This window comes from Actinia tenebrosa, unplaced genomic scaffold, assembly GCF_029948245.1.
Source record: "Actinia tenebrosa isolate PJP-AT-01 unplaced genomic scaffold, QUT_ActTen_1.0 PGA_scaffold5__44_contigs__length_20552954, whole genome shotgun sequence".
NCBI lineage: Eukaryota > Metazoa > Cnidaria > Anthozoa > Actiniaria > Actiniidae > Actinia > Actinia tenebrosa.
In genome coordinates, this window is record NW_028292582.1 from 9,209,154 (window position 1) to 9,232,942 (window position 23,789).

A 23,789-nucleotide genomic window follows, 5' to 3' on the forward strand; every position below is an offset into this window, starting at 1 on the left:
AAGCTTGACTACAGCGCGAAAAGCTAATCTGAACATGGCAAACATGGCGCATTTTTTTATTTTTAAGAGAATAAGGAAATGTTTAGACCAAAGTAAAAGATTATCCCTATTTTCGCTCGTTATCTTTCAACCAGAATCATCCATGACACCGTTATTTCAACAGATTATTTGTCAATAATTCATTAACAGATCCGAACGATGAGGCTAATTGAATTTCAAAGACAACCTTATTATCGAGGGGGAAAAGCGATACTTTTTAACTTCGTAGCGTTTAATAAAAAGAAGCAAAAACGCAGTAAAAAAGGAAAAGATATGCAAAAATTCGACACTAATAAATTTTAGAAAAATTAAAGAAAACTACGAATCGTAGATTAGATATTTCTTTAGTTGGAAGAAGCCCTTAATTATTTTGCAAATTAGGTCAGTTAAAATTGAACACAATCAAAATCACACGGCTTTTTTCTCCCGAGGTTTTGTGAAGGTGTTTCTTTTGTATAATCCTTCTGCTTGGGGTCAGCATAAAAATATCATTTTGAAAAAAAAAGGTTTTTGAATTGAAATTTTATCTGCATACGCATCTGAAAGGGAAATAGCTATAACTGGCCTGTAAAGCAATTCGGAAGAAGAAGAAGAAGAAGAAGAAGAAGAAGAAGAAGAAGAAGAAGAAAAGAAGAAGAAGAAGAAGAAGAAGAAGAAGAAGAAGAAGAAGAAGAAGAAGAAGAGAAGAAAGATTCTCAAGATGTGCGTGCAAAAACCAAGCTAAACGTGAAATTGTAACAAAGAAAAAGTTATATTTCAAGATTTATTCCCCTGAATCGTGGAACTTTCTTGAAATACTAACTTTTTTTTGTTAAAATCTCACGCTTCGCTTTGTTGAAATGACGGTAAAATCAATATATCAAGAAAAATTTGGAAGTGGAAGATCCAGAGGAAGATGGAGCTTAGTTATTCCCAGAAAAATGCCGCTTTCGGTACATACGATTATATTTGAATAACTGTTCGTGTTTGATCTTAATGAGATCTTAAAAAGGCGCGTATCAGTTAACCGAGGTTTTCATCAGCGCCATCCAGTTTCGCAGACGGTGCGATAAAAAACAAAACAATGCAAAGCCAGACAATTACGAAAAAAGTCCTTGTTTTTCGAGGGGAAGCACTTAAAGGCTATTACTAAAAGGAGCCTATATTGTGTATCGATTTTCACCTGAATTCCGGCATTTTTTCTCCGCTTTTTCAGTATCACTTATTTCTTTATTTGCTATTTTGCCTTCAATATTCAAATTTTGGTAAATAATTTGAAAAAATGAATTCTTAAAAGTATGAAAAGTGATGAATATGATTTGAATAAAAAATAATCGCGATTACAAAAAAAAGCCGTCCTGATTTTGAAAACAAAAATATCGTTTACGAAAATTTTTCAACCACCAACTTCACAGGACTGAAAGGAAAGTTACAAAAGAGCGCGTAGATTTCTTTTTGCGTTTTTAAAATATCTTATTCTGAGTGCTTGCGCGCAGTATTTTCGGCTGGAAATCTTGACAGAGGACGGTATCAGTAAAGCATTAGACTTATAAGATATTATGTGCATGTGTTTAGGATACATTGACCGTTTTATACATAGCTTGAGTTACATTTGAGCTTATGATCTTGACGATTCTTACGATATCATGCCGCAACCTCATCAATAATCGTTACGCCGTTGAGATATTGCATTCCGGCAGAATACCCAAAATAGCATGAAATGATAGATTGCAAGAAGGGAAAATAAGAACAAATTAAATTTGAATTTGTCCCTGGAAGAAAATTAAAGAAATGAAACGAGTAAATTGAGATGACAAGGATTGAAACGGGACAACGGGAAACGGTGAAACCAAATTTGGTGCAGTGAATGCAGTGAATGCAGTGGCAGAACACTCGAGAAGTGTCTAGAAGCACTCCGCTACGCGGCGTGATTCTCCTAACTTATAACTGCACAGAGCACGCGCGCACGTTTTTTATTTCTTCAATAAATCGATGGCTGTCTATTAAACGAAGCTATCAAACCTTGAGATGATTCCAATACTAATTACTGATAGAACAGGTCAATTGCATTGAAACTTGAAAAGACTAAATGTCTGCAAAAATTAATCGTGGAAGTAAAAATGAAAACGAATTGAACCAGATGAAGAAGCAATTATTAAATGTTATGATTGCAAATGGTACAAGAAAATAGGTATGTTTTATTGCATTTTTTACCTTATTTATGTTTAGCGTTATTTATATTAATTTTTATCGAAGCCTGAAAAAACCTAAGTCAGTGAACGCTGGCTGACTCTCAGATCAAATTGGAAACTCGTATACATGTTGGATTTTGCGGAGAAAGGAAACCCGGAGGTAAAACCCTGTTATAAAAGGGAAGACCTAACAAAGTGTATACTCGTATTAGACGGATGCCGTGTCTAGAGCCTGAGATACCGTAATGCCACTGCAATGACTTTGGCTTCAAGTGTTTCCATTTCTAAGCAGTTTCAGTTCAAATGAATATATTTCTTTGACAGTAACGATAATGTGAATTTTCTGGCTTTTGCTGAAGAAAATTTTCAGTGAAACTTATAACAAAACAAACACCACACACACAAACACGTCTTCATTTAAATATATGGAGACCGACAAGGCCAGACAGGGTTTGAAATAATTTAAGGCAGTGACTAATGCTCTTAATCTTCACCTAATCTTCTCAGATGGATCTGAGTAAAGAATTAACATTTTTAGGCTAAAGTTAAATCTCCTATGTAAACTTAATCTTACCTTCGTGGTGAGAAGACTGAAAATTCATGGTCCGGTTATGTTATGCACGTAACAAAAAAGAGGCTGGAAGATTGAAGTCCTTGACAACGATTATATAGCATCCTGCTGTCAGAGTCTGCCTAGCTCCCTTCTCTCTCTCAATTGAGGAAAAAAATAAAGAAGCCAGCAGGATAGCTATTATAATTTTCCCGCACCCAGACTATTGAACACTGACATGCAAAATCAACATTTTTCCTGCGGCAGCCCTACTCAGTTTTTTCTCGAATAAACTTTCTCGGGTAAAGTACGTGGTCAAATCTTTGTATATATATATTTAGTCCGACAGTTCACAAAGCTGATTATGTATAGTTTTATAGTTTTATAGTAGCAAAACCATTGGGACGTTTTATTTTTATTATTAAAGAAGAATAGACCAAAAAAAAAAAAAAACCCGTGTTGTTTTTAAGCGTTCACAACATTTTTTCCTGCCATTCTTCTCGACCATTAAGAAATTTTAGTATAGTTTTAGTATAGTTTTATGTATAGTTTTATAGTTTTATAGTAGCAAAACGATTGGGACGTTTTATTTTTATTATTAAAGAAGAATAGACAAAAAAAAAAAAAAAAAAACCCGTGTTGTTTTTAAGCGTTCACAACATTTTTTCCTGCCATTCTTCTCGACCATTAAGAAATTTTAGTATAGTTTTATGTATAGTTTTATAGTTTTATAGTAGCAAAACGATTGGGACGTTTTATTTTTATTATTAAAGAAGAATAGACAAAAAAAAAAAAAAAAAAACACGTGTTGTTTTTAAGCGTTCACAACATTTTTTCCTGCCATTCTTCTCGACCATTAAGAAATTTTAGTATAGTTTTATGTATAGTTTTATAGTTTTATAGTAGCAAAACGATTGGGACGTTTTATTTTTATTATTAAAGAAGAATAGACAAAAAAAAAAAAAAAAACACGTGTTGTTTTTAAGCGTTCACAACATTTTTTCCTACCATCCCTCTCGACCATTAAGAAATTTCTAAAGTTAAAATCTATCTTCAAACTTTATCAGTTAGTATAGAGTATGTGCAGTGCCATATCGTTGTATAATTATATATTCAGTTTAGTCAGATGTTCAAGGAAGCAGGGGTCTATATTGATCGTAACATAACAAAGGTAGGTTTAGAGACGTTTTGGGACTATTGTTAAAAAGACAATGCGCAAAGTTAGTCGCTCGCCACAGGGCTTAGCTTGTGGAGATGCTTACCTTCATCCATATTTTATGCGACGTTCTTCAGAAGTCTAAGGACAGAAATTAGTCGTAGTTGCTATCTTTCATGAAAGCAGAGGCATAGGTTGGGCTATTTAGTATCATTCATCATTTGCACATGCCGTCATAGTCACCATCCATCTTAGCTGAATTCAACGAAAAAATTACCGCGGTTTTTTTTTCTTTTTTCTTTTGCTTTGTTTTGTTTTGTTTGTTTGTCATTTTACTCTCTTGGGAATGATTGAAAAACAGCAATACATCCGCGTCTAGAAGAAACTAGGGAAGAACTAGGGAAGAATCTTGGCTTCCATGAAATCCAAACCACATCGTTCGTTATAGACTGAATTTTGTTCCAGCTCTCAGTCCGATCTCAGAAATTAACAAATAAGATCTTGGAGATTTTACATTTGTTATAAAGAAGTACAGAGGTGTTAATGTGTAGATTTAAATCTTTAGACTTTAAATACATTTAAATTAATTATTCTTCGTACTTCGTTTCAACCCCTAGGCTCCATGGGATCTCTCATTGTAAATGTAGACACCGAGGAACCTGTAGTGCAGTGGAGAGCCTTTGGGGGTTAAATTAACTGAAAAATTAAACCTTTGTTATTCTGTAACGATAGTCAAGCATTCAGTAATGTAGCCTGCCGCGCAGACGTTTTTAGTGTCGGCGCTAAAAACGTCTGCGCGGCAGGCTATCAGTAATGGCAATACTGAACGATACAAAAACCGCGGTTGGTATCCCTGTGGAGAAAGAGTCACGTGGCAGCTATTCAGTTTTAATTAAAATGCCAATGTTGACTTTGAAGCAGACAAATTAAAAAAGTCATTAGCAGAGAAAAATGTTAGAAATGAATTATGAATGGCTCGATCCGTTTCGAAAAGTCTGTATGCAGTCTTTATCTCTCGGCAAAGTGTATATATACATACATATATATATATATATATTATATATATATATATCGACTATCTATCTCAAATTAATGCATAAGAGAATAATCATGTCAGTTCCCGGAATACCATTCAGCTTAATTTTCGTCAAAGTTTTGAATTCTACATTAGGACCAGACTCCCTTGTACTCTCACTCAGTGTTCAGTCAATTAGCACCAATTGTCTTACTATAAGGGAGTACAAATTCGAATAGGAAAGAAAATTCGCGAAGCATCTTGGTAGTGGGAGTCAAATGATGCCATAATGCAAACGTCTTATTCTTTTGAAATTGAGTGTATACAGCTATTTCAAAAAGGTTGGTGAAGGCTTTGTTGCTTGTTGCGTATCAAACTCGCAAGCTTGAAATGCACTATGGGCGATGTAAATTCAATCAGCGAAAGGTAACAACAATATCTCTCTAGTAAACTAATTATGTCGACTCCTTTATAAGATTTTGGGCAGTAGCATCGTATACTAAATATCTCAGTTAAGTTGGCAGGCTACAGAAGAGAGAGCCTTTAAGCTTGGGTGCGTTGAACATGTCACTTCACATATCACCAGCACAATGAATCCGCTAAAAAATGTGGACTGTCATATTCAGTGCTCCTGAACATCCATCACATAATGTTTTACCAAAGGCTAGGCCATCTAAAAGAAAATGCAGCCTTCAAAAAAGACCACATGATTTTATATAACCTGAACTTAGAATTAAACTCGAACACTATAAAACAACTTCTTGGCTAATCTAAGTCAGGGCATGCGCACGGCTAACTCTGAAACAACCTCTTGGCTGATCTAAGTCAGGGCATGGCTAACTCACAGATCAAACCCTGAAACAACCTCTGGGCTGATCTAAATCAGGGCATGGCTAACTCACAGATCAAACCCTGAAACAACCTCTGGGCTGATCTAAGTCAGGGCATGGCTAACTCACAGATCAAACCCTGAAACAACCTCTTGGCTGATCTAAGTCAGGGCATGGCTAACTCACAGATCAAACCCTGAAACAACCTCTTGGCTGATCTAAGTCAGGGCATGGCTAACTCACAGATCAAACCCTGAAACAACCTCTTGGCTGATCTAAGTCAGGGCATGGCTAACTCACAGATCAAACCCTGAAACAACCTCTGGTCTGATCTAAGTCAGGGCATGGCTAACTCACAGATCAAACCCTGAAACAACCTCTGGGCTGATCTAAGTCAGGGCATGGCTAACTCACAGATCAAACCCTGAAACAACCTCTGGGCTAATCTAAGCCAGGGCATGGCTAACTCACAGATTTAATTGGAATTGCGAAGGGATAAAAACCGTAGAATCAGGAGATAAACAGAATAAAAGAAGGTAGAAATAATGTCTGGTTATGATTACATTAATCTGAATCACTGACGTTTTAGGGATAAGCCTTGGACCTTTTAGCATTACTTAATTGAATTGCTCAAGTGTAAGGCAATTGAGACGTAAAATATTTAAAGCATTTAACGCAAGAGTGAGGGCTTTTAGACGTTTTTAGACGTTTCATAGCTGCTGAGATAAGATAGGCACAATAAAAAGATGGTCGACGTTCCTTTTTTAGTAGAATTAGGTTATTGTATGGCGCCGAGATAAAGTGTAATGATATCACAGACAAACCAAGCTTAACACTCTTAATAATAAGCTAATAATAATCTCATAATTGCTAGAGTAGGTTGATTTTTTTTGCAGCTTTCGCTGATGTGGGCCTGCTTTCACTCACATTCACTACCACTACATTTACTATTTTATTCGCACAACGGTCGACTCACTTGCTGATTTGTACGGAGGGAGGAAAACCGGAGAACCCGGTAAAAAAATCCTCGTGGCAAGAGAGAGTATGTATTGTAAAGCCTGGTTCACACGAGCAACGCAAACGCAAACGCAAGCGCAAACGCAAACGCAAACGCAAACGCAAGAAAACTACGTGTGAACTACAGTAACACAAACGCACACGCAAACGCAAGGAATGGAAAATTTTCCATTTTCTTGTGCTTGCGTTTGTGTTTGCGTTTGCGTTTTTAACGTGTGAACCGGTGAAAACGCAAACGCAAGCACAAACGCAAGACGTGGTTCACACGAGCAACGCAAACGCAAACGCAAGGAAAATACGTGTGAACTATAAACAATCACTACTGCGCATGCGTATCTTAATTTACTTGCATTTGCGTTGTACGTGTGAACATTGCTTGCGTTTGCGTTTGCGCTTGCGTTTGCGTATGCGTTGCTCGTGTGAACCACGTCTTGCGTTTGTGCTTGCGTTTGCGTATGCGTTGCTCGTGTGAACCAGGCTTTATATGGAGACTCATTAAAATATACTGTACTGAAAAAAAAAAACTAATGAGGCGTTTATTTTAGTTTGCGCTAATTAGCGCCATGGTTTAAGCAAATGTGTGTGGCCATACCACGCCAAGTGTCACACGGTCCCTAAATTGACGATATCGTTGAACCAATCAAAGCTCATGCTTGATCGGCTCAACCAAAGAAAAGTCACAGCACGGTACGTCCGTAGCGGCGTGAGTTTTTCAGTTATACGCAATGTTGTTTATTGTGACTGGTTTTTCATGCCGCCCGGTTGGATGAATTTAACGAAGGATTTGTGATTAGTCTCAGTTTTGTTACTGAACAACATCGCCGCCGTGTCTTTTGATATTTTAAGGTCTCTGGGAATGAGTGCAAAGCAGCTATTCTTCGTGGACAAGTTGGTAGCAGTAACGAAAGGTTTAGCATTAGCTGCCTTTGATAATACCACCAACATGGCTGACAAAGGCCTTTTCTGAGTTCGATAAACAGGATGCATTGGGGTCTAGCTTGGATACAAACAAGACCACATAAGGCATGATGAACAAAAGATGTTTGTACCGAAGCTCAACAATGCACCATGTTTCGCTATCCCAGAAAAGAACTATGTTCTTGGGATTGGTCAAGCATCAATCACTTATACAGTCCTACAGTCATAATAATTCTAGCTCACCTGATTTCCGTTTCCGGTTTTCCTTAGTTACCAGTTTCTCCTCGTTACCCACGGATTATCGTATAAAGGTCACTCTTACTCTCAGTTTCCACTTGACAAGGCCCGTAGCCGGATATACTCTGTATTTTCTTGAGCAGGGATTTCTTGACACAATGCATTCCTTGAAGACTGTGGCGGAAAAAGTCAAAAGAAGCCCACAAGTCATAAGAAAAAAGATCACTAAGCAATATGACAACTTGAACCATCATCAAGGTAATGATAGACTACAATAATCTACAAGTATCCCTTGCAATGAATCTAAACTTAGCATAAAGTCAACATAACTTAAAACGAGTAATATTTTCATAGATCAGTTGCCTTCGAAGCGATATTGATGATGTTAAATCAATCTATCGATGTCAATAAACGTTTCAGTGGTTGATTTGAGTCCCACTCGCTTGGCAGATGCAATTAATTTTGAAAAGGCCTCGAAGCTTTGGCGGTAATTCTCTCTTCCAGGTGGTAAATTTTATAGCGGAATACTGACCTGTGTTCTGACAACTAAAGCTTGATATTATTCTATGGTTATAGACGGTGATATTGGTTAATATTTAAGTTTCATTCGTAGAAATTGTGTTTAGTAGTGTGAAGCTCTCTCTGAATGTGTGATTATTTTTTCATTTAATAGGGTTTCTTTAGGCGACGTATTGTTTACACACGGAAGCTGGTTTTTGACAGCGCTCGATATTAAAAGGTTTCGTGTAGACCAATATATAGTTTTTTTCCGCTCGACAATAAAATTATTTTTCTTTGTCATCGGAAAGGTTTCATTGTATTCAAACATCCCGTGTGGTTTTCGACTTTGTATTTCAACCTTTGCAATTCAATTGCATTAACAATCGACTCGTGGAATTATTATTATTTTTTTTAACAGTTTCGATTACAATTTGGTGTTACTCTTTTAGAAGAGTATTTCTTCCAAAATTATTTTTGCATAGATGTTATAGCATCGATATCGAAGAAAACGTTTCTGTTTGTTCTTAAGTATAACTCGCAGCATAAAATATTTTAAGATAAGATTTTAACAAAATAATTAGGCTTTGGGCGTGCTATATATATGTATATATTTGCGTTATTTACCCGTTGGGAGTAAAATATGAATACAAACACCAGCTAAGCGATATAAATTCAGTAAACACACGCCACCTGAAAACAAAATCGTTTATCCTTTTGGAGCATATTTTAGAAAATTACAATATCCCAAAACTGTTTTGCCATATTAGATGTATCAAACTAATCCCGGTAAATGGTTCATTGACGTGCATGCTTTACTTAATGAAAATATTTCAGCAACCAGGATAGCTGCACGATTTTTTTAATCATTTTCGTTCATTTATGGTTATTTATGTTTTCAATAAAAGGGAGAATATAGAGAGAAAGATAGAGTATTGAATCAGATATTATTTCAGTTATTTTTATTTATTTTTATTTAAACATTTGTTTTCATATTAACCCCAAGAGCAGAACCTCGTAGGGGGTCTATATGTCTATAATTACAACAGGTTTAATGATTAGATTATTATTTCAATTAAATTTGTTTATTATTTTGTTTCATTTATAGTTTGATATTCCCATGAAAATAGATATGACTTAGATCTTTTTTCCATTTTTTTTGGGATGCGATCGAGCCTAAGCTAGACTGATTCCATAACTCGTAGTTTTCGCTCGCGAATGGAATCAGTCTAAGTCTAAGCAAGAATATGCAAATGAAACAACTCAAATTCCATCAAAACTTTGAGGTAATGGCGCCCTTTTCCTCCTTCTATGCAGGATGTTTTGCCCTCTAAAGTTGTTCAATTTTTTTTAAATTCTCGAAAATTCTTATTATAAATGCGAAAAAGAGAAATCTACAAAAAATCGAAAGTCAATCATTAGATAAAACGAACGAATAGCCCAAAGGACTAATTTTTTGAAGAGTCATTGCACTTCTTCAAGTGGATTTTTGACATAGTTGTGGAAGCAAGGTGGGTACCCTATATTTTTTAATTCAAAAAGGGAAGAAAAAAATAGAAAATAAGGACAAATAAAGCAATCCCAGTTTTTGAATTGGAAAAATTTGGCACTTTGCAAGAAAAATGAGGGGTTTTTCTTGTAAAATGTTTTGCACAATCTTGTTAAATTTTTTTCTTAAAGTTAAAAAATATTTGTCTAAGGAAGATATAAAAAATGAAGATATAATTTAAAAAATTTTTTTAGGAATAAATTCAATTATTACATGGACGGTGCATCCTCAGGCAGCCATGGATAAAATTATGTTGATCATTACCCCTGGGTACCCTAGGTCAGTAGTATCTTTGATTGACAGGAGCTAAAGCTCCAGACGTCTGAAACATGAAACAGGCTGTAAAATTGCCCAAAAATATTAAAATGACAATATGTTTGCATTAGCTGTCTTAATCTATTTGAGCTGAATAAAAGAATAAAATACAGACAGGAAAAATATTAAATGAAAAAATACTATGATAGTGTAACTATAAAAAGATAATGCATATTTACATTTAAATGTCACATATTATTCACTTATTTGTTACCGTATTATAATTGGTCTATAAATAACTATTTCTGTATCAATTATGGAGCTTGATTTGCATGTTTTTCTTGGTATAGGTTCACACAATAATGGCCAATTGGCTGACCTTTGAACATGATGATTTACATGCTATTTCGATGGTAATTAATTGGAATTTTAATCTTTATACTTCTTTATACTCATTGACCAATTGGAGACAGTACAAGTGATAAAAATGTAGGAGCTTTAGATGTCACTATAATAGAAGCCTTTTAAAAAAGCAGATGGTTTTCACACAGCCTACACCTATTAATATTCATGTTTTTAACACCATTATTTCAATGTGCTTTGGTCGTTCTCAGATAAGAACTCCGGAGCTTATCATTCGACAGTTTGAAGCAACTACATTTTTGCTGTGTATACATTTATTCTATATAATAAGGCCTGGGCTTCAATTTTTCAAGATGAAACTGTTTTTCAAGAAAAATCGTGGATTCGAAAGGCTAAGAGAATTGAAAATTGAAAATGAGGAGGAAGTCTGTTTTGGCAGACATAGCAGACGAAAATCAAGAAAAAATAGACTGCAAGGTCTTAAAACCAGAGCTATGAATATGCTTTTGTATTTCAGACCATTTATTTGCTACCAAGGTAAAATATTATTTTGAATTAATTTGTGTTGTTTAATTTCCTAGAAGGATTTTTATTTTGTAAATTGATATTCATTTATTTTATGTTTCCTATTTATGAAAAAGACTTATTCTTTATTAATTGCATTGAAAAATTTTTCACGCTTTAGAATATATTTTTCTAATATCTATTTTGCTTGTATATTGTGAGCAAATCATGTAAAGTTTTTAATATCATTTTTAAAGGCTTTTGTTTTTATTTTTTTACTACTAAGCTTTAAAAATATAGTGTTTTCTCAGTCCTTATTGACTTTTTTTCATATAGGCTGTATAGGTGTCAATTGCTTTTAAAATGTACATTTTTTGATTATATAGATCTGATTTTTTTTCCTATACCAAAAATGTTGAATTCGTAGACATTAAGAAAATGATTTTTCTAATATGTTAATTTAAAGAAAGCAACAATATATTGGCAGAATTGCTATTGAAATTTATATGACATATATTACTGTGACATTTATTACTATATTGGACTTTTAACTTGGTTTTTGGCTTATTGTTAAATATCACTGTTATTATTTACTGTCACTGACAGCTCAAGCTATAATTCAATTTACATACAGTTTTTGGTTGCTGAGATAACTATTATTTTAAAATTGCGTATGTTTTTACTGCGTGTGTTTTTCATTTGATGTTTGTTTTCCTGTTAATTAAGAAAGTTGTTGTGTGTGTTATATGCATACAGTTTTTGGTTGTTGAGATAACTATTTTTTAAAATTGCTTATGTTTTTACAGCGTGGGTTTTTTATTTGATGTTTGTTTTTCTGTTAATTAAGAAAGTTGTTGTGTGTGTTATACACTGTTTAATGAATGATAATGTGCTAATTATTCAGAGCTGAGGGAAGACTGGTTGCATGAACCTGAACCGTTGCTTGATGGTGTACCCTTTTATGTCAAGGTAATGTTTAAAAGGGAAAACAATTTTGTAGTGGATTGGGGGGGGGGGGGGGGGTGGGGGAACTTAATTCTTCCATGCTATTAGTAATATGTAGGGATTTTAAAAGAAAATAGCAAATTATAAAGTTTATAATGCTATAAAAAAAAGTTGGAATGCAGGTGCACATAGAAAGAGATGACTAATACATCATATATATATACAATAATATTTTCTTATAAGTATTAATACATATATATATATTGATATATATATATATATACTCGATTGCAGAAAGGTTGTAGTATACATTTATACAAATACCTAATTTATTCAGTATATTTAATGATATGCAAAACAGAAAACTCGCTTTATTGATTATTTGTCTCATTCAATGAATGTCAAAATATATTATTCTCTTTTACATCCTACAGATTATAAATTAATTGGTTTTGAGGGTTAAAAAAGTAAAATTGCAATATGCATCTCATTAGCTATTTGTATAAATGCATAAATGTATACTACAACGTTTCTGTAATCAAGTGTATATATATTATTTATAGTGATATACAGAAATTCTGATCCTTTTGTACTTATATACGAGTATATCAAAAGTATATCAGAAATTATGGATATAGTGATATACAGAAATTCTGATCCTTTTGTACTTATATACGAGTATATCAAAAGTATATCAGAAATTATGGATTATCATCGGTGATATTTTTTTCGGGATGCCTATCACTAGGGCTTTCTGAAAAAAATATCAGAGATGGTATCCCATAATTTCTAACATACTTTTGATATACTTTTGTTTATATACAAAAGGATCAGACTTTCTGCATATCGCTGTATATATATATTAATATATATATATATATATATATAATTATATTTTTATCATTATCAATTTCTTAAGCTTCGTTATTGGATATCTTATAGGAATAGTATTTATGCTAATAGTTCAAGATGTTGTTTATAATCCAACGGCTAATAAACTGATTTTTTTTATTCTATACACTTCCAGTGGCTGGGCTCTTGTCAAGTGTTTAAAGCTCAAGGAATAGGATGTACTGATGAGGCGGTCAAACAGATTGTTGAAAATACAAAGAAGGTACTTAATATGACTTAGAAAGCTCTTGTAACTAATAGCCACTCGTTCTTCATTATGTCTCAGTTTGTTGACGTGCAGACAGTTTTAAACTAAAGTCTTTATGCATATTTTATGAAAAAAGGACGGGTTTCTGTTCCTATCCGGACTTTTCTCAGTATTCGCGGTAGCCAAAATTTTGCAATGACATTTTTCTGAAAATTATTTGAAGGGGTGATATTTCTAATTATAATTTTAAACTGGAATAATGGACATTTTGACATTGAACTGTTATTTCTTTGTTAAGAACGGTTAGCTATGGTTAAACGATGACATTTTCCTTGATACCTCTTTTAGAGGTCTTTTAAAGCATTTAGTGTCGGCATTTTGGATTCTATTTTAATCAACTATTCATTCAACTTCAGATATTATTTAAGTCATGCAAAGATACTAGATATTAATATCGGCTTATCCAGTCTTAGTATTCCAAGGAAAAAGTACTTCCTAGGTCCGTGTACCTTCCGGCCATTTGATTTTTAAAAATAAGAAAATTGAATTTCGTTCACCAATTTTTTTGATTTTATTGTTTTGAGAGTAAGAAATTACCAAAAATAGCATTTTTTAAATTTTTGATAATAAGAAATTAGCTTTTTTTGATTGAAATCTAAAAACTGAAATCAATTTTCAATTTTCAAAAAAACAAAAATTGAATCGTACAAAATTTACTCTAACGGGGGAGGGGTAAGACAAGTCGTGACTCTGTCCCAGGACCTTATCTGACAATGCATAATGTGCATTCTGATTAAAAATGGCCGCACTGTTGTCAAACAGAGGTGTCATTCGTATGTTTTACTATTTGGCATTAATCTTGGAAAGTTTTTCGTGGATTTTAAACACAGCTGGAACCGAAATAGTTGGCACAATGTAATTCAACGCTGGAACCTGAATATTCTGCCAAACGTTATAATCGTCTCGATGGTTCGGTGAAAGGAAAGGCTTGGTTTTTAACAGATTTTTGTATTATATGTCATTGGCCGGCGAGATGCAGCATTGGAGATGCTTCAAGCAAGAATCAAAGCATTTTTTAAAGAGTATAATCGTTGGATTTGGCTTTTTTTTGTGTGGGTTTATTTGGAGTAAGCTTACGCAAGACAAGACAAGACAAATTATAACAACAACAATTTCCTTTTTATTGCTAATAATTTTGGATTAACTGTGTGGAAATATAAGCTTACAAGGCAAGAACGCAACAGGTATATATCAAAATGCTTAAAAAAATTCATTAGCATTTACTACAGTAGTACTACAACTTTATGCAGTACATCCTAATCAATCTACCAAGACTCAAAGGGATTCATGAAAACGAAATCCTGCTTCATGGCTAAGGGTATTATAATGTTGATGTACTATGTGATTTGAAAATTGGCTAATACTCCAAATAAACCCACACAAAAAAAGCCAAATCCAACGATTATACTCTTTAAAAAATGCTTTGATTCTTGCTTGAAGCATCTCCAATGCTGTATCTCGCCGGCCAATGACATATAATACAAAAATCTGTTAAAAACCAAGCCTTTCCTTTCACCGAACCATCGAGACGATTATAACGTTTGGCAGAATATTCAGGTTCCAGCGTTGAATTACATTGTGCCAACTATTTCGGTTCCAGCTGTGTTTAAAATCCACGAAAAACTTTCCAAGATTAATGCCAAATAGTAAAACATACGAATGACACCTCTGTTTGACAACAGTGCGGCCATTTTTAATCAGAATGCACATTATGCATTGTCAGATAAGGTCCTGGGACAGAGTCACGACTTGTCTTACCCCTCCCCCGTTAGAGTAAATTTTGTACGATTCAATTTTTGTTTTTTTGAAAATTGAAAATTGATTTCAGTTTTTAGATTTCAATCAAAAAAAGCTAATTTCTTATTATCAAAAATTAAAAAAATGCTATTTTTGGTAATTTCTTACTCTCAAAACAACAAAATCAAAAAAATTGGTGAACGAAATTCAATTTTCTTATTTTTAAAAATCAAATGGCCGGAAGGTACACGGACCTTCCTAAAGCCTGTATAATTATAGGTATAAAATACAGACGCGACCGGCTTTTCGGCTTACTTTCTTTTTTTATGTCCTTATTCACGGAACTTCCAAAGAAAACTTAAACAGCTCAGAAGAGATTAAAAGTTTATATTTTTAAGGTTTGAACTTTTAGTAAATACTTACCATTGTTTAGTTGAATCAATAATGAACTTAGTTTTGGTGAATTGAGAAAAAAAACAGATAAAAGTATTTTTAAAAAACTAAAAATGGCGGACGTTTTTATGGCGGGAAACAACGCACGCGTGCTCGGTCTCTCAAGGAAATATACAGAGTTAGGTCCCTATACCCCCTCCCCCCTCAAAACAAATATCTACCTACATTTGTTCATGTATAAAATAAATAAATACATAAATACGAGTTTAATAAAATACACTTGTAAATCAGAGGATGGAAACTTGATACCATCATGAAGCAAAATGATGCACTTTTGAAAAGCTGTTGAAAAATAGCGAACGTATTTGGCGAGCAACGAGGAAATTGTGTAGAATACATCATTCTTTTCCTTTTTCTTATCTTTCCCTTTACTTTTCCAATATTTTTACTTGCCGTCTTCTAGTTAAAATGGAACGGATAAAATATTAAAAGCTATTAAAAATTTGCGGACGTTTTTGTAGGATCTGATTCATTGTTTTTTTTGTTTGTTTTTTTTTCTTCATATATTTTCGCTTTTTTCCCCCTTACCATACCTTATCTTTTCCTTTTTTTTTTTTCTATTTTTTTTTCTTTTTTCGTTGCTACTTTTTTCATTAGGGATTCCTCGTGTCAAAATGGAATACCATAATATCATGCCGAAAAATTAAAATTAGGAACTTTTCGATCAGAGAGGAAACGCTAAAGAAAACAGTATTTGGTGTACAACGCTATCTTTGTATATAGTCTAATTCCACTGCAAAACAATAGCTATGTTATCTTATCATCGCCACATGCATCGAGCCACATTTTTAAAAGCACATTTTTGCTAAGGATCAAAATATTTAATTTATATGTAAAAATTGACAAAATTGGCTTTTTTAATCTGACTGCCGGGATGGAGGGTGCCTCAAAATTTTTGCCGGTTCATATGGGGAGGGAATCTTGGGGAATGTGGGTGGGGGGGATGTAAAAACATAGCTTCCAGAAGGAAGGCCAGCTGGACTGCCATGCATATATTTTTATTCTTATATCTTCTTTTCCCCCGTTTTTTCTCACATTTCTGACCTTCCCTTCCCCTCCTTCCACGAATGGCGAATGGTCATTCCTTATTATTATTATTCTTTAATTAAGATTAAGAAGACAAAAGAAGAAAGTCATTTACAAAAAGTTCTTCTTACTGTCACGACCAAACGTGTGACCATTGAAGATATGATTACTAAAGTAAGTTGGTTCCTGGGTAATAAACATTTGTACTAACTTTCAGCATGACGCGGTATGACATTCTATAGAGGCTTTGCGCCATCACGTGATGATAGCCATGACAGGAGTCAGGAACAATGGAATCTGGTCTAATCTGATTTACATGAGAAAGAACTTAGTTTCCCAGGGGAAAAAGTGTTGTACCTCCTCTGTCATGGCTGCCATCACGTGGTGGTGCAAAGCCTCTATAACACTGAAATGGCTTCGCATAAGAATGGTTTTCGTATGAGTGGGAAACATACAATACTGACTTACAGCACGTATAAAGTACGACATGCCGTATTATTGTAATGGCTTCGCATAAGAATGGTTTTCGTACTTCGGGACGTACAGCACGTATAAGGTACGACATGCCGTAACATTAAAATGCCTTCCCATATAAGAATGGTTATCGTATTATCGATTAATTTTGCGCGGGTTTACGAAAACATGGTTGCATGTGCTTGGATCTATAGACTGCAAACAGTCCCTTTTTTCCACCAGACTCAGTTATAAAATTCCTGTGGAAGCGCGCGGACGGAGTTTGGAGCCAACACTCCCCACGTGTCCAGGACGTGGATAAAACAGTCACTATTTGACTGCAGTTTGGAGAGAAATATAAGACACTGTTAATAGCCTTGTTTGAATCCTTATAAATTCATGTAGGATTTTAAGTTTACGTTGCACTAACACAATTCAAAATTTCAATATATAAATATTACTGTAATTTTTTCGTTTTTAGGTTTCTTTAATGGAAATACCAATTTATAGGTAAGTATTAGTCCAACATTTGTCGAATGTTGATGTGCCATTATTAAAGATACCTTGTACCTCCAACAAAAATTTAAAAAAATTGCCGCCTTGAAGATAGGTCTTCTTATCAGTACGACTCCTAGAATTCAGTAGCGTCTCTGTTTTTATAAGACTTTCGAGCCTGGAGCGATGATTTCTTAAGGCGGATGACACTACCCCTGTAGTGACGTAGAGGGGGTGGCGAATGTTGAAAGCTCTCTTCCTAAACTCATTTCCATTTTATATAATTGTATATTTTACTTTTGAACTTCATTTAAACGATCTAAACACATCTAAAGTTTGATCTATAATGACTGAATTGTTTTCTTATATACCAAAGAAATTATGTCTAAAATACCGCGGACGTAAGTGTTTTTGGCGCGAAAGTGACTTGGACAACTTGTAACCAAGGCAAACAGGAAGCGCACAACTCACAAATCCTAAGAGAAAAACGCTAAAAAAATCCATTTCATTTTAAAACTACAAATAACGATATCAAAAAGTCCGGGTTTCTGCATTTTCGATAGACCACTTTACCATGGGCCTAATCATTTCCACTTCAGACCACGTGTCATTCCCTAGAGCATCAATTCTTTGTTTGACGATTGCGCATGGGAAGGCGCATGAATATGGATACAACTCAAACAGAATATTATTTTCAAGAGAATGACACGTGGTCTGAAATGGGAAATCAATAAACCCAAGATAAAGAGGCCGGCTAGGTTTATTAGTTGCATCACGAGTTCCGCGCGAGAGAAAATGAACTAAGAGAAGGAATCCCCGTGCCCCATCATGTGCACACTTTGATGCTATTTTTAGAACCTATTCTAAAAAAATCATCCAATGATATCATTTGTTTATATTCTCTTGTTCCGCGCTACTAAGCGCGTGCTCAAGAGGTCAAAAAGTGGGATCATTGGTTGTACAATTTGCCATAATTTGGTAATATACTATTGAAATATAGCAATTTTTACGACCTATGATCCCGCTTTTTGGTGCTAAGAGCAATAGCGCGGAATTCTTGATGCATGTATTCACTTCTTCAATCAAAATCATTTAAGATATTATTAATTTATTTTTCTTCTTAAAATAGGATATCTTACTGCACTGCCGACCCAAATTATCCTAAAATCTTTGCATTCATCTCGAGAGAACCAAAAAGCAAGGTGCTCAATTGCCATGCGATGCTATGCAGCAAGGAGTCCATGGTATGTATCATGTTTTCATCGATTTTTTTGCCGCGGTCCGTGAGCCTGGGTTAGTAGCACTCATTCACATCGGCCGAAAGGACTTATTGGATTATAAAACAATAGAACGAGGAAGTAACATAGTTAATTTTAGATATATATATATATATATATATATATATATATATTATTTGTTTATTAATAAGATTTTGATAGTATTAAATTTATAATGCATTTTAATGTTTAATGAAATGAATTTTTCAATGCAATAGTTTTTAATAGTTTATATCATTTATCTAAATATATATTTTAAATGTTTTCTTGTTGCGAAATGTCTTAGAAATTGTTTATAATTGATGTATATCTTTTTGTAAAGCGTTGTTGGACTTAACGGATTGACGCTAAATAAAAAATTATTATTATTATTATTATTATTATTATTTATTATTATTATTATTCGTTCTATTCGTTCTATTGTTTGACACCCAAAGGTCCTTCGGCCGATATGAACGACTGTTAACCGTGGGCATGCGATGCTTGCACTGCTTCCCGGCCCACAAGTACACGTCGCTCTAAATCGTACAATTTGCTGTCGCGATCGACTTTTGATGAACGTCAATCAAGTGTTTCCATGACATGAAGGAAAACATGCATAAAGTTAACAGGACGCATGCGCGCCTTTGGAATGCCGTGGAAAACGCCTTGATTGACGTCGACCTAAACTTATCCTATACTTCGTCGCGATCAAGATGATTCTGCGCTGTAACATCAGCACTTGTTGAAAACCCATCACACATCAGCGGTGAAAAATCCAATTGCGGTAGCCTCCCCAGGCAATTCTGAGGTCAGCCAGCGACATCCGTTCAATTGACCCTTTTACTGAATATGGCGGGGCAGGGGGGGGGGGGGGGCCACGTAGAAAATGTATTAAGTATTGAGTGGACAGTGGACAGGTTTACGTTTTGAAATGTAAACCCCCTTGTATTGTGACAGCAAAAGCTTAATCAACAGTGGCTGAGCTCAATACTTGGTTTTCGAATAAAAACATATCTCAAAATGTCCTTTAAAAAACAATACGTTGTTCCGGCGAAGGCTTTGAGTTATGAAAACCTTGGAGTGTTTTTATCATTCAAGCAAATCTGACACACGGAAATTTGGCATACACGGATTTATATAAGTATTTCAAATCCTGGTTTTTTTTTTCAGGCTCAAGCAATATCTCTAACCGTAGCGGATGCATTCTCGACAGCATATGAATCATATGAAGAAGCAAATCAAGTGAAGATGACACAAGTACTTCATGAAATCAGTCCAGAGAAAGAGCAAAAATCTTCAGAGAAAGAAAAACCAATTTCGCTTTTATCTCTAAGTCAATCATCCTCGATGTCTAATGAAACGAAATCTCAAGATCCTACTCTTGAAAAAAATCCTTCCTTCGAAACTGAAAGCCTACTTAAAAATAACAATAGTTTGTTGCCTGATTCGGGAAATCCTTTTCAAAAAGTTGACTTTTCAAGCTCAAGTACGAATCCATTTTCACAAGCCAAGATGTCGGGATATTCGTGTGATGACAATGGCAGGAGCCAACCTTGTATTAAGGTTACCGGAGATGAATTCCTCGGTGCGTTGTCATCAGGCTCAGTAAATGAATCTGCCAGTAGAATGAAGGCGTTGGTATGTAGTCATGGGAACGTCAACTTTATTTTCGGAGATCGATAATAGAACTCTTTACCTTGGCGTAATGTTTACTCATTTCCGACCACTTGTCATTCTCTAGATCTTGAGAATAAGGTTATTTGTTTGAGTTGTATCCATATTCATGCGTCTTCTCATGCGTAACTGTGAAAAAGACATGATATATATATTCTAGGGAATGACAAGTGGTCTGAACTGAAAGGGATTGAGATAAGGGTTTCTAGAGAGTCGAGGGGAGAAGAGGAAAAGAAAAAAATATAGGAAAAGAAAGTAAACCTTTTAAAGTGCTATACTCTGACGAAAATCGCTCAAACTTGGATTCAGCTGAAACTTCCTAAGAATACTCTTTAAAGGTCCAATAATCACTGTATGAAGTGTTTTCTCGACATTCAGGACGAAAGTATGACATTTTTACGATTATTTTTTGGAGTCTGTGACGTCATACACTCAACATCAAACATTGCTACATATATTTCTTTGTATATAAATCCTTAATTTATTTTATTCCTATGAAGTTAACCCAAAGGGTGGCTAATGTGCTTATTTCACATTACTTGTGACTATAATTTATATTTTGGGATATTCTTAGGAAGTTTCAGCTGAATCCAAGTTTGAGCGATTTTCGTCAGAGTAGCACCTTCAAGGGAAGAGGGATAGACAAGAGGATGGGATATTCGAATTGAAATTTTTCTCTTACTTGTGTTTTATACAATTCAAGATCATTGATCAATATTTTGTAGGATCTGGCCGTAGATGACTTTGATAACGAGTTTACACAGTAAGTTACCTACTACTAATAAAGCGTTATGTATATATTACTGCAGCGCTTGTTGAAGGGTAAAGTTATTCAAATTTGTCATATTTTGATCCACACCCCTCCCCTTCCTCCACCACCATCGCGATGTGGTGCGCGCCGGCTGCGGTACCCGTGAATATACCGCTGTCCACTAGCTCCTGTGGACAGCAGCCATTTTAGGCTTTTCCATATCTCATTGTATATTCATGTGTATCGTAGGCACTGGAAATATTTTACTATCCCTTTACACTCCATGATTAGTGTCACGACAATACATGATTCTAGTCATGACCAATGCAATCCATTATTCAGGTTATGTCATAGCCGCCATGTTGGTTGACGACAACAAAGCATTCTTCATTTATAGCTTCTATTATTAGATCAACCAACAGGGGCTTTGAGTCATGTGGTTGCACCCCAAGAATAGAATCTAATGTTTTAGAATTTAATGTTCCCTTTGCCGATCCAGGCTTGCCAAATCCCGCTCAAGCAGCAACCTGTTCGAAACCCCTGTCCGAAGAAGCGATTTCCATGACGACGTCAAGACACTCATGGCCAATGAGCGGACAGCAATGGATCTAATGAAATCACATTCACATGAAGATCTGTTAATGTGAAACCCGTCAACAAAAAAGAAGTGGTTTACAAGGGGGTAACGAGAAAGTAATATATAGGCGTTTTCCACGCGTCTGAAGCTACGGATACACGTGCGCAGTGTTACAGGCTATCGATGTTGCGAGCCTTGTCACACGACGCAATTCGTCACACGCGACGATCCAAAATTAGCAACATTGCCTCCAATATTGCGCGTATTGCGCGCAATGTTGCAACGCCTTTAGCACCTTATTACATGATAAAATTGGAGCGTTAATAATGTCTAGTCGCTGGGTCAACAGACCCTATTAAACTTGAGTAATATATGAAACGATGGCTACAATCTAATCTTGGTTGGACTTAATGTGGTCATACGTTTTCTGTTTTTATCAGGAAGTCCAACCATTTAAACCATTGTTACAAGCGAATTCGGAAAAGATCTATTAAGTCAAATGAAAATAAGATAAAATAAATCGTCCTTGTTTTTAGAATAACCAGTGACTAAAAAGCCTATGACACTCATTATATGATCAAGCTATGATTAAGTAGACTTACATCGACGACACGGCGGCCATCTTGGATTGCAAGGCATTATGGGTGCCAGGAGGGCAAATAAATCTGTGTTACAGTATTGACATCAATTGATATTTATAGCTCACCACAAGAGAATACAACATAAGATGGGGAAAAAGATGGCACCTCGATCACCTTTACCCATAAAAGAAAGACAAACACACGAATGTCTTTATATTTTCAGTCATCTTTGTTTAGTTTTGCCCCCTGGCAAGATGGCCGCCGTATATCGTCGAAGTAGTTCATTCCCAATCTGCATGTCAAAAAAAAGTCCCATCTCCGACTCCGACGAAGGACTAGCGTCCGAAACGTCAGCAAGCTTTTTCATCTTTTCACGGTGTACAATTTACCTTTTCATCATTACTGTTTCATTAGAAACACCGACGCAGCTCACACTAGTTTTTAGCTAGTTATATCTTCTCATCTCTCGAGTATGGAAGCTTTTTTGATGTTAATTTTCTTCTTATTGTTTTGACTCCTCCAAGTTGAGATTTTGTTCAAGGTGTTTATATCAAGAAAATGATTGTGAATAATATTAATTGTGATTTCATGTTTAGAAAATGATTGTAAATAATATTACTTGTGATTTCATGTTTAGGTTCGCGTTGGTATAGCGATTCGAACTAATTATAGAACTTAAACATATTTATTTTGATAGATCGAGAAAATGTATGTTTGTAAATTCGTGAGAGTTTATTATTATTATTTTTGTATTTTTGTCAATCATATTAAAGCAACTACAACATGCTTTTGGAATGTCTACTGCAACAGCTTTTAGTTGTTGACTTTGTTTTTTGGGGGGAGGGGTGTGTGGGGACGGGTTTTGTATTTGTCAATCAAAATATATAAAGTGCAAACAATAAAACCGTAAAACTTTATTGATACTAAATGGCACAATTTCATGCAAATTCCATCGTTTTCTATTGTTTAATTAGCACTATTTTGTACTATTTAGTAATTAGTGTCTCACGGATAAATTGTTTGCACTCTAATGTTGGATTTTTTTAAAAAATTTCACATTTTAAATTATTCTAAAAAATCTTTATTTTACGTAATACAAGGGTAAATAATATAATTAACCTCTCAGTTGTCTAACTTTTGTTCGAAAACGAAAAGTAAAAACTATAAAACTTGAAAAAATATATAAGCAACTACAGCCATTTTCAAAGAGGTTGAATACTGCATATTGCCAGTAGTCATTCCAAGACCGAAGTGCATTGTGGGTCATATTGAGCACAATTAGAGTCGCGACATCGATGAATAGGCATGGGCGCATAGTGTTTAAACCGTTAATTGCCATATCATATGTATTAAGAATTATCATACGCATTAATTTATATTCAGGGTGAAATAGAAAGAGTAGGCAGGAGAAGGAAAGAGGGAGGAATCCGATGAGATAGCGCGAGGGGGGATAGATGGCACACTTAACGACAGAGGGCGGGAGGAAAGATAGAAAGGAAGCGGACAGATCTGGATCGAAAACAATTCAAAATAAAACAATTTAGATTTTTCTTACACAACTGAATTTTCTTAATCCA

At 34.8% G+C, this 23,789-nt stretch overlaps 2 protein-coding genes across 4 annotated transcripts in view; one reads left to right on the forward strand and one right to left on the reverse strand.

The window, feature by feature from the left end:
* Positions 1-8,067, reverse strand: part of LOC116293260 (uncharacterized) — a 49,788-nt gene extending 41,721 nt beyond the window's left edge. The window contains exon 1 of one of the 2 annotated variants that reach the window (XM_031700666.2): positions 7,940-8,067. The gene's annotated coding sequence lies outside the window, so the exon portion shown is untranslated. Of the gene's footprint in view, positions 1-2,784; positions 2,848-7,939 lie in introns of those variants that run through there. The other variant, XM_031700664.2, reaches the window with a different exon arrangement.
* LOC116293261 (uncharacterized) lies at positions 8,014-22,998 on the forward strand. 2 transcript variants are annotated; one of them, XM_089037558.1, is made up of 9 exons: positions 8,014-8,191; positions 12,007-12,071; positions 13,075-13,161; positions 16,507-16,596; positions 17,357-17,385; positions 18,500-18,614; positions 19,800-20,267; positions 21,029-21,066; positions 21,554-22,998. In XM_089037558.1, exons 1-9 carry the CDS (start codon positions 8,092-8,094, stop codon positions 21,699-21,701), a joined length of 1,140 nt encoding a protein of 379 aa, XP_088893684.1. In that variant the 5' UTR covers positions 8,014-8,091; the 3' UTR covers positions 21,702-22,998. The 2 variants fall into 2 exon arrangements, with proteins under 2 accessions (XP_088893684.1, XP_088893683.1); XM_089037557.1 differs by lacking the exon at positions 8,014-8,191 and adding an exon at positions 10,838-11,135.
* Positions 22,999-23,789: the final 791 nt, after the last annotated feature.

Coding starts and splice junctions, on each gene's coding strand:
- LOC116293261 (XM_089037557.1), top strand. CDS start 10,952: ATGAAACTGTTTTTCAAGAAAAATCGTGGATTCGAAAGGCTAAGAGAA. Junction 12,072..13,074: donor GTGTACCCTTTTATGTCAAG/GTAATGTTTAAA, acceptor ATACACTTCCAG/TGGCTGGGCTCTTGTCAAGT. Junction 17,386..18,499: donor ATGGAAATACCAATTTATAG/GTAAGTATTAGT, acceptor TTCTTAAAATAG/GATATCTTACTGCACTGCCG.